The following is a 15929-nucleotide window of genomic DNA, read 5'->3' on the forward strand; positions in this document are numbered from 1 at the left end:
ACTGGTAGGCAGGGCTTCTTGTCCTCATTTTCATAAGTGCTACCCATATGACTTTGGATAAGTCATTTTTCCCTTTTGAACCTCAGTTTCCTCATCTGTAAAATGAAAATGCCATTTTTTACTTGTTCTGCTTATCATCCAAGGTCTTTTTTTCTTCCTTGGGTGTGTGTGTGGGATTTATGCCGACTTTCTGTTCGTGTGTTTTCCCATTTGTTTCCTTGTGTAGCTCTCTCGGCTCTCAGGTGGGGTTTTGTAGACAAGGGAAACTGAGTAGTAGGCATTTTGGATAAATTGCCAGAAGCCCTCAGCAAGTAAGAGTCCCCATGTCAGTGTAACTCCAAAGCCAGAGCTCTTTCTGCAGATCAACAATGTAACTCTCAATATATGAGAATTACAGCACCTTATGTTTCCATGTATTTCAAATATTGCTCCCAACAAAGCTTGAAGGTTGTTGGAATACATAATCAGGATTCAACTCTAGGGACACAAGTTGGGTTCTCCTAAGAATCATTTCTCACCATGCATCTCCAGGGAGTGAATGCCACTTCTCCTTTTATGCTACACTCCAACTCTCAACGAGCTCTCTGGAGAAAGGTCAGATCACCCACTACTCCCTCAGTGAATCTTCACCTCTTTCTTACACAGCATGGTGGTGGGAAATGGAGATCGATAGTCAAAATGGCAGCCTGAGAACCTTCATGGGAGGACTAACTGGGATAAAGTAGAAAGCCATCACTAATAAAAGAACACTTCACCAAGCAGATACAATAACAATTGATTTATAAATACATAACAACATAACTTTGAAATATATGAAGCAAAAATATATAAAGCAACATAGCTTTGAAATATATGAAGCAATACAGCAGGTTGATAAAATCACAATCACAGTGGAAATTTTTAAAACACTTCTCTCAGAAATCAAAGGATCAAGCAGTAAAAGGAAAGTAATAGTTTGGAAGATTTAAATGGTAGAATTAACAAGCTGAAAATTATAAATATTGATCAAAATTAGCCTGATATACTGTATCAAAGGAATTCTCAATGGCTTTTAAAGAAGTAATATATTTTTCATTCCCTTTTGGGTATCGTTTTCTTTTTTCTTGTCGGTGGTTCCTTATTAGGCTTTTCAAAAAACTATCTCTTCCTTATATTTCTTATCTAAAATTTGTTTTCTATTTTATTACATTTTCTTCTACAGACTTTCAGTTTATGTTATTATTCTATTTCTACCTTTTTGAGTTGAGTGCTGAGTTTGTCTTTCTTGTCTTCTAATAAATTCATTTTGATAAAAAGGTATAATTTTTCATTGTCCATCTCTCAAAAGTTTTATCAGGTAGTATTCTCATCATTTCAGTTGTGATTTCCTCTTTAACACAGAAGTTACTTAGATGATTGCTCTTAAAGTGTTTAAGTATGTAGGAGGATTTCCCTCCCTCCATTTTTATTCTGCTTGTTTGTTTTTGTTAATAACTAGGTTGGTGCATGTACTAGTCTGTTCTCACATTGTTAGAAAGAACTACCTGAGACTGGGTAGTTTGTAAAGAGGTTTAATTGATTCACAGTTCTACAGGCTGTACAGGAGGCATGGTTAGGGAGGCCTCAGGAAACTTACAATCATGGTAGAAGGGTGAAGGGGAAGCAAGTACATCTTCACATGGCAGCAGGAGAGAGGGAGATGGGGGAAGGGCTACACACTTTCAAACAACCCGATCTTGTGAGAACTTATTAATCACGAGAACAGTAAGGGGGAAATCAGCCCCCATGATCCAATCACCTTCCACCAGGCCCCTGCCTGAACTCTGATAATTAAAATTTGATATGAGATTTGGGTGGGGATGCGGAGCCAAAGCATGTCAGTGTATTTAGGTCTTAGAATGTGATCTATCTAATGTATACCTTTTGAAGAGTTTGAGATTCCCTTTGTAGCTTACCTGGTTATATTTTGTAAGCGTTCCATGGACATTTGAAAGGAATAAATCAAAAGAGTGAATTGTGTTATTCAAATCCTCAATCCTCACTCATTTCTATCTGACTGTGATTTGCCCATTTTGTTTATGGTTTTGTACGAACAGTTTTTTACATTTTATATTTCTGTAGTTTTATCAATTTACATAAAAGTTTATGTTTGTGATTTCTTCTTAGATTTATACCATTTATTGACTTAAGTGTTCCTTTTGATATTTTAATGCTTTTTTTTGCCCTGATTTGTACTTAATTTGTAATTAATTTTGCCACTCTGCTTTTTATTGGCCTGCTCTATCTATCTATCTATCTATCTATCTATCTATCTATCTATCTATCTATTTTATGACAGAGTCTCGTTCTGTCACTGGGGATGGAGGACAGTGGCACAGTCTCAGCTCACTGCAACCTCCACTTCCCAGGTTCAAGGGATTCTCCTGTCTCAGCCTCCTGAGTAGCTGAGATTACAGGCACTCACCACCATGCCCAGCTAATTTTTGTATTTTTAGTAGAGATGGAGTTTCACCATGTTGGCCAGGCTCATCTTGGACTCCTGACCTGAGGTGATCTGCCCACCTTGGCCTCCCAAAGTACTGGGATTACAGGCGTGAGCCACCACGCTTGGCTAATGTCTGTTTATTTTTAATCTTACAGGTCATTTTATTTTAGGCATGTCTATTATAAATCATATGCTGTATGTATTTTAATAAAAATATTTTGTCTTTTAATAAAGCAATTGAAATCATTCCTATTGTGTTATGAATATTTAGTCTTAATGCTGCCATTTTATGAATATTCTTTATTATGTTTGATAGTTCAATCCTATTTTTTTCGCAGATTTTTCTAGATTGATAAAGTTCTGTTTTCTTCTACTTTGGTTCCTCCAATGGTGTAAAATTTTGCTGTTCCTTAAAATTATAACAAATAGTTAATAAATGAATTCATCAAAGTTTCAAGGCAAGGTCAGTATGGAAAAATCACTTGTGTTTCTATAAACCAACAATGAACAACCCATAAAGGAAACTAAAAAAAACAATTCCATATATAATAACATCTAAGAGAATAAAATATGTAGGAATAAATTTAACCAAGAAGGGGAAAAAACTTCGAAACTGAAAACTACACAACATTGCCAAAAGAAATTAAAGATCTAAATAAATTGAAAGATATCCATGTCTGTGGATTGGAAGACTTAATATTGTTGAGACAGAAATACTATCTGAGCATCTACAGATTCAGTGCAATCCCTATCAAATTTCCACTGGTCTTTTTTGCAGAAATGGAAAATCTGATCCTCAAATTCATATGGAATTGCAAGGGGGCCTGAAAACACCAATAATCTTGAAAAATAACAGTCTGGAGGATTCACACTTCCCAATTTCCATAAAGCAACAGTAGTCAAAACAATGTGGTACTGGCATAAGGACAGACATATAGACCAATGGAATAGAATTGAGAGTCTAGAAATAAACCAATACATCTATGGCAAGTTGATTTTCTATAGGGGTGTCAAGACCATTCAATGGCAAAAGAACAGTAGGCTGTGTGGATATTGAGAGCAGAGTATTCTAAAGAGAGGGAGCAGCCATTGCAAAGATGCTGGGGCAGAAATGTGCCTGGAGTAGCTGGAGTGGTATGAACAAGAGGAATAGGAGATGATGATGTCAGAGAGGTAAAAAAGGACATGTGGGATTGGGGAAAGCAACACTACATAGCATGGGGTGGGGGCCATTGTTCCTTATCTGAGTGAGGAGAGCCCTAGAGGGTTGTGAGCACAGCTTATATTTTAGCAGGGTAATTCTGGCCCTGGGGTGAGAATGGACCTTAGCAAGGGTGGAGGCAGGGAGGCCAAGAGGCCAGGAAGGAGAGTGCTGCAGTCACCCAGGGCAAAGAGGGCGATAGCTCAAGGTGGAACTGATGGCATTTTTGGACACATTTTGTGTAGCATGTGAGAGGAAGAGAGGGGTCAAGGATGACACCTTGGTTTCTGGCCTGAGCATCCAGAAGGATGGAGTGGCCATTAGCTGAGGTGGAGAAGACTGTGGGAGGGGTAGGTTCTCTCTTAAATGTGTTAAGTTGTTTGAGATATCAATTAACATCTAAAGGGAAGGACAAATAACAGTGGGCTATATGAGTCTGCATTTCAGGGGAAGGTCTGGCCTGGAGGTAAGAACTGGAGCTCAGCAGCATACAGATGGTCCATAATGCCACAAGTCTGGATGAGAGCACCAGGGAGTGAGTGTGTTTAGAGGAGGGTCTAAGATCTGAGCTCTGGGACATGTCATCATCAATAGACTAAGGAGAAGAATGGGAACCAACAAAGGACATACAGAATAAATGGCCTGTGATGTTGAAGGACCAATATCTCTGGTGTCCTAGAAGCCAAGTGAAGAAGTTTGTTCCCAGGGAGGAGGATGCACTAATTATATCAAATTCCACTGATAAGGTCAAGTAAGATGGCCAGATGAAGACTGAGCATTGACCACTGGATTTAAGAAGATGGAGGTCATTGATGACCTTCCTAAGCAGTTTTGGTGGAAGTGGGATGAAAACATGATTGGAATGGGTTTGAGAAAGAATGAGTGGAAAGGAAGAGGTAACTCTTCCCAGATTTCCTGTAAGATTTTACTGATATTTTTAACTGGGAAAGCTCTCACGAATTGGCATCTCTTTCTATATTTTCATGAGAATGCCAGTGGTAGAGAGAAAATTAGGCACCTTGGAATGGCCAATTTGGTAGGAAAATACTGGGTTTGGAGTCACAAGACCTGGCTCTGAATCACAACCAAGATCTAGCTATGTGACACCTCTACTCTCTAAGCTCCATGTCCCTCATCTGCAAAATGAAGATAATCACTTCTCTACAGAACATGTATGAATTAAATGGAGAATGTATATGGACATGCTGGGCTCAGTGCCTGGCACATAGTAGGTACTCAGGACGAGTTGTTTTATGTTCAGTGTCGTGCATGTAGGATTTGATTGCATTCAGAAGAGGCATGTTCATGTTTGCATGCTTCGTTATTTTTAAGTGTGCTAATTGCCTCTTTAAGTGAATTGTCATAATTGTGTGATTCCAATATTTTGATGCAGCATATGCTTATTTTTCCAAAAGGCTTCTGGTCAATTGGGCCAGTTCCAGTGGATTGAAGTTTTGTTTTTTGACTGAAATGAATGGACTTGAGCAATCACTTAGCATTCACTGGGCACCTGCTCTGTGCCAGCACCTATTGTAAAGATGCTGAGGGACAAGGAGGGAGGTGGCAGTCAAACACAGGAACAGCAGGTGGTTGAGGGGTGTCTAGTATGTTGGGAAGGACAGCTGTGGTTTGAAACTAGAGCCTGGGACATTCCCCCATTTTCCGTGCCCATTTATTGTGTTGTCATGAGTCGTTACTGTGCACTGTGCTAGGCACTGATGACAAGACAATTAAAGGACTTCCCCAAAGACACAGAATAAGTAAACAGCAGCTCACTGGCTCAAGATCCTCATTCATGAATGTTCCCAACTCACATAACACAGGTCTGAGCACCACAGGGTGATGTGTATCTTCAGCCTGACCACGAGATGGGCTGGGAGCGGATTTTCTTTAGGTGGCAATAAGCCACAGATGTCGTATCACCCCAGAAAGTGGAGTCCCACTGCTAGCTTTCCATTTCAGAGTCACCACCTCCAGGAAGCCTTCCCAACCCCTCTGCCCGTTCTAAGGCAAGACTCTACTCCTTTGATGCTTCCTATACAATCCCTTGTGTGTGTGTCCCCCCATAGTATCAGAGTATTCATGACCACCTGCAACCATTTTGACTCTACTTACCTTTTGCTTGTGTCCCTGTCCCCCATATCCCAGTGTGCCACTGTTTACTTATTCTGTGTCCTTGGGTAAGTCCCCACCATCTCTGAAACTCCAGATAAGGGCAACAAGGATAGCAATAACTAACACTGACATCACTGCTCGACATTGTCCTGAGAAACTTACATGTTATTGATTTGTTTACTCTTCATAGCAGCCCTGTAGATACATACTGTCATTACCCGCTTTCTCACACATGAGGAAACTGAGGCACAGAGAAAGTGTTTTAGTCTGTTTTGCATTGCCATAAAGGGATACTTGAGACTAGATCTTTTACAAACAAAAGAGGTTTGATTGGCTCATGGCTGTGCAGGCTGTATCAGCATGGCCCCTGCATCTGCGCAGCTTTGATGAGGCCTCAGGAAGCTTTTACTCTTGGCAGAAGGTGAAGGGGGGAGCGGGCATGTCACATGGCAGGAGAAAGAATGAGAGAGAGGGGGGAAGAGGTGCCAGTCTCTTTAAACAACCCGTTCTTGCGTGAATGAATAGAGCGAAAACTTGCTCATTACCACAGGGAGGATCCCAAGCCACTACTGAAGGATCTGCCCCATGACCCAAACACTTTTGGCTTAGCCCCACCTGTAACAGTGGGTCACTTTTCAACGTGAGATTTGGAGGGGATAAATATCCAAACTGTATCAGAGGGTAAGTAATGTACCCAGAGTCACACACAGGCAGTAAGTGGCAGAGCCAGTATGCAAATCCAAGCTGCCTGGCTCTTAACCACTGCACCACACTGCCTCCTGTGTGATAGGGACAGTAGTTCCCACCTCCAGGGCAGTTATGAAGCTTGAGTGAGACGCATGTTTATGGCGTCCACCCCAGGACCTGGCTGGCAATTCAACTCTTTTTTTTTTTTTTTTAAGATGAGGTCTCACTCTGTCACCCAGGCTAGAGTGCAGTGGCACAATCACAGCTCGCTTCAGCCTTGACCTCCTGGGCTCAAATGATCCTCCACCTTAGTCCCCGAAGTAGCTGGGACTTCAGGTACATGGCACCACACTCAGCGAATTTTTTTTTTTTTTTTTTGGAGAGATGGGATTTCACCATGTTGCCCAGAGTGGCCTCAAACTCCTGGGCTCAAGCAATCCTCCCATCTTGGCCTCCCAAAGTGCTGAGATTACAGGTCAACTTATTGTTTCTGAGCTCTTATTTTGTGTTCCGACTCTGTGCCAGGTTCTGACCGAGGCACTGGGGATATAGGGAGTAAAACTCACATTAAACATCAGACAAATAATCACACAAGAAGTCAGTTAACTACTTATACGATGAGTGCCTCCAAGGAAAAATTCTGGGCGATCTTGGGTGTGTGAAATGGGGTTTTATCTACCTTGGAGTATCAGGGAAGACATTTAAACAAAATCTATTGTGGAGAGATGAGTAGGAGCCATGGGAGAGACAACGTGGTGGGCGGAGCAGTCCATCAGAGGGAACCACATAGGGGAGAGCCCAGAGGCAGGAGAGGTCACTGTGGTTAGAGGGGTGGCGGGGCCAGGCCATGCAAGGACTTCCAGGGCTGAATCTGGGACTATGGACTTCATCCTGAAGGCAGTGGGGAGCTCACCATTTGATGTAGGATTGACAGCCTGTGATGATCATCTTGATAGAGACCACTCTGGCTACAGAAAGAGAATAGAGCAGCCCAGAATGACCAATGAAAAGGGCTGGTAAGAGGTGGTGGTGGCCTGGACTAGGATAGCGGCAGTAAGAGAGAAACAGATTTTAAAGATATTTTGGAGGCGTTTCATTGGATTTGAGAGATGCCGGAGGGTGACTCCCAGGTTCGTGGTTCTATGAACTAGATGGAAGGTAGTGTCACTTGATGAGATGGGGGAGGACACAGGGGCACGGCAGGGGAAGGGGTATTATGATCAACAAATGAGAACATTGACTGGGCATGGAGGGGCTCAGCCCTGGAGCTCAGATGAGTGACCAAGGCTGGAGGGTAAATGCAGCACCTAGATGAGAATCGAAACCCAGGCTGGTTGAGGTCCACCTGGGGAGGCAGCATAGGGCAGGAAGAGAGGGGAGTTCAGGACAGCCTGAGGAACCCTAGCATGAGAACAGAGAAGGCTAAGGTGAAGCAGGAAGGTGGGCACGGTCATGGCCTGTTCCCAGATGACTGTTTGCTCATCTGTGAGATCATCCCACTGCAGCCCTGCAGAGGGAGGCAATGAGCAAAGGGCCATATGGGCTCTGGGTCCCGGTGGTGGGTCCCAGGGTGGCAAGGCACTTACCCTCTCAGTCTGGTCTACCACCGTAAAGGGTAGTGTAGGGCTCCTCCCCATGGAATTTAGGTGTCTTGTGCTTTCTGCCATTGCCACAGGCTGTACGCACACCCAGCTATCCCCACTGCTCAGTGACTTCACCCAGCAGACACTTGGGACTGGCCACCACCAACCAGGTCCTGTGACAGGCTCAGTGACCTTCACTATTTTAACACACACTCTTGACAAACAATACGGTGATGCTAGAAGATGTTATTTCTTACATGCTATTGTGGTTTAGGTTTCCCCCCACCTCTATGTATATTTCTTGATTAAGATTTAGCACTGTAGGTAACAATATATTATGTAGTTATACAGTCTGAAAGAGCTAGAAGGAAGATATTGAATGTTCCCAACACAAATGATAAATGTTCAAGATGCTGGATATGCCAATTACCCTGATCTGATCGTTATGCATTATTTGTATCAAAACATCACTGTGTATCCCATAAGTATGTACCGTTATTTTATGTTCATTTGAAAAATGAAAGAAAAAGTGTGAAAAACATTTACCTGTAGATTTACCTTTGATATCCTTCCTCTGTTCTGGAACATTCTCAACTATTATCTCCTCAGTTCTCCCCTGACCTATTCTCTCTCTCTTCTCCTTCCAGAATGCTGATTGAACAGGCATCCATTAGATACTCTTACTCTGCCTGCTGTGCACATAAACTCTCTTTCATATTTCCTTTTTGACCCTCTATGCCAAACTCTCGATAATTTCTTCTGAGTTATCTTCCAGTTGACACATCTCTCTTCTGCTAGGTCTAATCTCTTCCAGGGTGTAGAAATGGAAGAATGACTCCTCAAGCCAATGTACCCTTGGTACTAAAACTCCAACAAGGACAGTATGAGACAGGAAAATTACAGGCCAGTCACACTTGTGAACCTGATACAAAAGTCCTAAACAAAACATCAGCCAACAAAACCCAACAATCTATAAAAAGAATAATATGTCATGACCAAATAGGGTTTATTCCAGGAATGCAAGATCGATCTACCATTAGAAAGCCAAATTACATGTTTACTACATTAACTGAATTGAAGGAGAAAGGTCATTTGAACCTGTCAGTAGATGCAGGGGGAAAGAATTTGGTAAAATTGAAAAGCCGTGCACGATTTTAATAAAGCCACACACTTTGACCCACCAGGAGGTCCCTCAGCTTGCTAATGAATACCTCAAAGAAGCCGTGGCAAATGGCATCCTTTGTGGTGAAATATTGAGCTCTTTATGGTAAGGAAAAAGGCCAGGATGTCTGCTCTCACCATTTCTATTCAGCGTTGTCCTGGAGGTTCCTGGACAGTTTGGCAAGGTGGGAAAAAATAAACAAGGAAGTATTGGAAGGGAAGGTGCCCAGGTGACTCCTGGTTTCTTGCTTGTGCTCCTGCGAGGATGTTTGTGCCATTTACCAAGATGGGAAAGACTGAGAAGCCCCGGGCTGAGTGTTGGGAGCACAAGAGAAAATGGCCTGGCTTCCTTGGAAAGATCACCAAGAATGGAATCAGGACACGTCAGCTCCATTCCCAACTCTTCCCCCAACCTTGGATGGACTGCTTTCCTCCCTGGACCTGAGTCCCCGTCTGTGAAATGGGTGGGCCGGAAAGATGGATCCAAGGTGGGCTGTGATGGCCAGATCTGGTGGGAAACCAGAGAGAAGCATGGGAAGCTGGCCCCCATTCTCCAGGAGGGCAGGCTTTTGTGTGCAGAGCCTCTGGTGGGAGGAAACATCTGTTTGGGGATAGGGCAGGAGTCTGACCAAGTCAGGGCACCGTCTTGACCCTCTGCCTTTGCAGAGGCGTCATCCCTTCTCTCCTTTGCCACAGGGTTGCTATCGTTATTGTCGTTGCTGTCATTGATGTTGTTGGGTGTGTTCTGTGGTTGTAAGGCACTGACCCCCCACCAACATGTCTTTTTGATGTTTTAGACCTTCAACAGCCAGAGCGAGAACAACGAAGACTATGAGATCCCCCCGATAACACCTCCCAACCTCCCTGAGCCATCCCTCCTGCACCTCGGGGACCACGAAGCCAGCTACCACTCGCTGTGCCACGGCCTCACCCCCAACGGTCTGCTCCCTGCCTACTCCTATCAGGCCATGGACCTCCCAGCCATCATGGTATCCAACATGCTAGCACAGGACAGCCACCTGCTGTCGGGCCAGCTGCCCACGGTGAGTCCCTGTCACCTGCTGCAGTTCCTGCTGATGACAGCAGGGAGGGGGTTGAGAGGGAAGCAGAAGAATGTTGATGTTTTGATAAGAACCCTCTACTCATGGGCAGGGTCTGGGTTCAGCAGTTTGCTTGCGTGGGAGTCTGTGGGACACGGCGGGTGGGCATAGAGAGAAATCTAATGTCAGCACGCTCCTTCCTTCTGGAGCTCTGGGTACAATATCTCGGTATTGATTTGCATTATTTATTAATAGGATAATCTCATTTTTATTTTTTAACAGTTTTATTGAGGTATAATTTATATTCCATACAATTCACCCATTTGAAGTATACTACTTAATGGCTTTTCGTATATTCACAGAGTTGTGTGACCATTAACACAATTGATTTTAGAACATTTCATCACCCCATAAAGAACCACTAGCTAGGCACAGTGGTGTGTACCTATAATCTCAGCTACTTGGGAGGCTGAGGTGGGAGGATCACTTGAGCCCAGGAGTTCTGGGCTGTAGTGCACTATGCAAATCAGTTGGCTGCACTAGCTTTGGCATCAATATGGTGACCTCCTGGGAGTGGGGGACCACCAGGTTGCCTAAGGAGGGGTAAACTGGCCAAGATCGGAAACAGAGCAGGTCAAAACTCCCCTGCTAACCAGTAGTGGGATCGTGCCTGTAAAAAGGCACGGCACTCTGGGCAACATGGCAAGACCCTATCACAAAAAGAAAAGAAAAATGTTGTATTGCCAGGCACGGTGTCTCACGCCTGTAACCGCAGCAGTTTGGGATACTGAAGCAGGAGGATCGCTTGAGTCTAGGAGTTCAAGACCAGTTTTGGCAACATAGCAAGACCCTGTCTCTACAAAACAAAAAAATTAGCCAGGTGTGGTGGCATGTACCTGTAGTCCTAGCTACTTGGGAGGCTGAGGTGAGAGGATCACTCAAGCCCGGGAGGTCAGGGCCGTGGTGACAGAGTAAGACCCTTTCTCAAAAAAACAATAGGAAGAAACATCATATTTTTGGCCGTCACTCCCAACCCACCCCCTGAAATCTTCAGCCCTAGGCAACCACTAATTGACTTTGTGTGTTTATAAATTTGCCTATTCTGGACATTTCATAGAAATGGAATCATATAATTAAAAAAAATTGTATCTTGCTTAAGCTGCCAGAGAAGAGGGTGATTACTGAGTTAAAGTTCATGGGATAGGTAAAAATGTAGCAGGCAGACGAAGGCAAGAAAGAACCTTTCCCAGATTAGGAGAATAGCAGGTGCAAAAGGAGGGCAGCAAGGGTGCTCGTGCCATGCTTGGGAATGGTATGTGGTTCATTCTTTTTATTGGGATAAAGAGGAAGGACCTGGAGTGAAGGAGAGAGAGAGGAGATGAAAGAGCTCAGCAGGGCCTGCATCATAAGGGTCCTGAATCCCATTCTAAGGAGATATATATCCTTAGAATGGCTGATTTGAGGCCAGGCATGGTGGCTCACCGCTCTAATCCCAGTACTTTGGGAGACCGAGGCGGGCGGATCACTTGAGGGCAAGAGTTCAAGACCATCCTGGTCAACATGGCAAAATTCTGTCTCTACTAAAAATACAAAAATTAGCCAGGCATGGTGGCACACACCTATAATACCAGCTACTCAGAAGGTTGAGGCACGAGAATTGCTTGAACCTGGGAAGTAAAGGTTGCAGTGAGCCGAGATGGTGCCACTGCACTCCAGCCTGGGCCACGCAGCAAGACCCTGTCTCAAAAAAAAAAAGTAATAATGGCTGATTTGAGCCATCAAAATCTATAGAAGAATGGTAGAGCAGTAGAGCATTTTTTTTTTTTTAATACCATGGAAAAAATCTCCTTAAGGGAATTCTAGTGCTGCTTCTCAACAACCGGGACTTGTGTTTATTTTTGCTATTTTCCCCTTCACACTTAATATTATGTACTAGTCATGACTCTTACATTCATTTTTAAGTGACAGGGACCAAACTCAAACTTATGCAAAAGAGTCTGAAATATCCAGGGAGTGGATACAGGGTTTCAGGCATGGTTCAATCCAGGAACCCCGCCAGTGTCACAAGGCCCATTTCCACACAACAGGCTTGATGGCTGCTGGCAGCCAGCATCTTCCCTGACATCTCTGGCAGAGAAGACCATGACAGCATCGCTGGACAGACCACTACGTCTAGGAGGAAGCAGTTCACTATTTTGTCATCTTGAGTCACACATGCACCTGTGGCACAGGAGGAGGGCTGCTTAGTTGATTTTCCTAGCAGAATCTCATGGTTTGGGGTGGCTTGTGTCTACCTCTACCATGACTCTTCAGAAGCCACAGTCAAATCTGTGGCCCAATTCTGGCAGACCCCTGGGACCTTAGGACGTGGCTTTGTAGTCAAACGATCTCAACTGTATTTTGTTTATTCTTCTTTTATTACCACCAAACTTCCTTGTTTAAAAAAGCTGGTGTCCTCTGTGTAATTTTGTAAGGCACGTCACGTTTTTTTTGTTTGTTTTTGAAGCTAGGTGGGAAATAAAAGGAGACAAGGAAGGGAAGGAGGATGGGAGGAAACCAACTTGAGATCCACATTTTATAGTGTTTGGTTCTCACGAAAGAGTTCAATGAAAATGGATGCTCCTTTCTGCAGACATCTTTTCCCGGTGGGTCCATCCATAATGCAAGTCCTCAGCTTCCTCTTCTCTCTCTCAACCCTAGCGATTCAGACTCACACCGCCATGTCTGGAATGGTTTTAACCCATTTATGCCTGAGGTTGCAATTTTTTGAATTTTTGCATTCAGACCTTGGCAATGAACTTGAGCAGTAGGATATAAATAACTCCCAGATGCTTAGCATTTCAATAATGGAACACTAGGCATAAATGGGTTTCCATTTCGTTAGAATGTTTGTACCTTACTTGCTTACCGGGCTCATTTTCTAGCAGGGACCTTACTGCTCAGGACCATCCCCGTTTGGGATTTATGGTGATACAAGCGAGAGCAGGGTCAGGTGAGCACCTTGTCATCTGCTAGCAGGGATGTGGTGCAGGGGTGAGCATGGCTACGGTTTGGGGCCACTGTGTCGCTGCCTTTGGTACTGGGGTGAATGGAGGCAGTGTGGGGTGGTGGTTGATCCCTGACACCCGAGTTAGATCCTGGCTTCACCTTTGAAGCCTCGGTTCCCTTGTCTTGGAATCATAATCGTACCCACCTGAAGATTGTGATGAAGTGTATCAGAGATAATGTATGTAAAGTCTTAGCAAATGTCTGGCAGAGAGTAAACATTCAATGAGCATTTGCTATTGTTATTTGTAGTAAAAATGAATTCCCACTGTAACTAAATGGCAGTGTTTTCCCTTAAGTCTCATTTACCTAAAGGAGCAGACTGCAGACACCCTCAGGTACATTTGTAGGGCCACCTGATTATAATAGCTCTGATCATTACAAAGCATGTTATCTTTTTATCAAAGATGACCCCCTAATCTCCCCTCCTAGGAAATGCTTTTGTTGTGCTCTATCCAAATAGGCACTCGCAGTCGCTTCCCAGATTTTCTTTAAAACTAGCTCATGTTTAAGAGGCTTCACAAATTCAGATAGCCTTAATTCTTCCATTAGTCAGACTTTGCAAGGGTTCACTGAATTTTATATTCCCTCTTTATGTCATGAAAGATAAGCCAAACTCTATTACCCAGGGGAGGGCACCCGGACCAACTGGGAAAACCAGATAAGAAGATGTACATGTGTGGGGACTATCTGGTGAAGAGAGACAAGGGGCTCTTCAAGACGAAGTTTTTAAATTCATCTGAACCACAGGACAAAGGGGCGTGGCTTTATGTGCGTGGGCATACACGCTACGTGGGTGACGCTGGAATTGGTGTTAACACCTGCTGGGTGTCAAGCACCGTGCAGAGGGCTTTCAAATGTTTTCTTGCATAATCCCCCCAAGAAGCAAACCGAGGGATCATGATAATACTATCATGAAGGGATGGAGACCCCAACGTGGCAGGTCATTAGTGTGCCACGGCTGCTCTAAGACATTTCCACCAACTTGGGGGCTTAAAAAAACAGATTTATTCTGTCACACCTCTAGAAGTCCAGAGGCAGTCTCCTTGGGCTGAAATCACGGTGTCAGGAGGAACTCACTTTTCCCAGAGGCTGTCGGGGAGAACCCAGCCTTGCTTCTCCTCCGGCTCCTGGGGGTTGCTGGTCTTCCCTGGCTCGTGGCTGCATCATTCTGATCTCTGCCTCTGTCTTCACATTGCCTTCCCTCTGTCAGCAAAACTCCCTTTGCCCCTCTTCTAAGGACATTTGTGATGACATTTAGGGCATTTGGGGATAATCTAGGATAATCTCCCATCTCAAGATCCTTAATCACATCTGCAAAGACCCTCTTTTCTAAATACAGTACCATTTACAGGTTCCAAGGATTAGGACCTGATATCTTTGGGGGGCATTTTTCAACCTACCACAGTGATCCTCAGCTGTGTGACAGCCTTCATTGAGCACCCACTAGGTACAGGCATTGTTCTAGGCTTGGGACCTACAAGATGCCCTTGAGGGACGCCTGGTGCCGATGGAGAGAAGGTGAAGAGCCGATTTCTAAACTGTGGTACATTCTCTAATAACATCAGCGTGTGGTGCTCTGTGCCCGGAAGAGGCCCCTTAGATGTGGGGTTATCACTTCCTAGAGGAAGTGTCCCCTGATGCAGAGTAGATTCTATAAGTACTTGGTGAATGAATTACTGTCATACAGCTCCTAAACAGCAAGGTCAGAATGCAAACCCAGCTCTATCCCCTGTCATCTATCCACCTCTCAGTTTTACCAGATGACTGAGGGATGGTGCGGCCGGGCTGCAGAGTCACAGGTGGTACAGAGGATGTGCTGATGGCCAGGGTGCTTCAGGCATTGTCTGCACAGATTGAGATACACTGAGGATGTCATCCCTGGAGAGGCGGGCAAGGCCAAGGCATTTGACAGCCATCTCATAAATGCCAAAGCCCCTTTGGCTCTGATCCCAGAGGCCACCAATTCTTTCTGGTCCCCTGCCCTGGCCTGTTCAGCCTTGCATGCATGTGTGGGAGTTAGTCTTCTGGTTTAAAGGTATGGCAGCTAGCAGGAGTCATGTACAGTATTGGAATCGAACCCCTTTTACAAAATTAAATATGCTTAAGGTTTCTCCCTCCACTTGAGCATCTTAACTGATTAAACATTCATTTCCAAGACAAAAAGAGTCAATTTAGTATGAAAGATATATTTTGCCAGTTTAATTTAAAGTACTGCACCTCTGTCTGACCCTGATTTTCATAACTCAATAATTTTATCCTGTGTTGATTGTCTCATTTCGAGAGAGATATTGTATGTATAAATCAGTTTCTAAAATACCCAAAGAAACTCGAAGAGTGGAATTTATTAAGCTGCTTCTGTTGAGTCTGAAATCATTTATTTTGGAGTCGTGCTTGGGAAATGTTCGAGCTTATGCTCCTGGCTTACCCAGGAGAGGAATTACCCTGGGAGATGACAGAGTTGGACGTTCCCAGACAGATTCCTGGGGAACCTGCACCTTTTGTGAGACCAGAGAAACTCCTGGGAGAGCCTCGGCAGATGGAGGCTGGACCCAACCAGAAATGAATTCTGGCAAAGCTCCCCCGACAGTAGCCATAGATTCTGGCGATCAGGGAAATGTGGGTTTTTCCTG

At 44.2% G+C, this 15929-nt stretch overlaps 1 protein-coding gene across 6 annotated transcripts in view; it reads left to right on the forward strand.

The window, feature by feature from the left end:
• Positions 1 to 15929, forward strand: part of TOX2 (TOX high mobility group box family member 2) — a 157713-nt gene that overhangs the window by 80874 nt on the left and 60910 nt on the right. For all 6 annotated transcript variants that reach the window (XM_045362992.3, XM_065523184.2, XM_045362993.3 and 3 more), the window contains one exon: positions 10009 to 10254. In XM_045362992.3, the coding sequence (XP_045218927.1) occupies positions 10009 to 10254 (246 nt within the window). The remainder of the gene's footprint in view (positions 1 to 10008; positions 10255 to 15929) is intronic.

The sequence above is a fragment of the Macaca fascicularis genome, chromosome 10 (genome assembly GCF_037993035.2).
Source record: "Macaca fascicularis isolate 582-1 chromosome 10, T2T-MFA8v1.1".
Taxonomy (NCBI): Eukaryota; Metazoa; Chordata; class Mammalia; order Primates; family Cercopithecidae; genus Macaca; species Macaca fascicularis.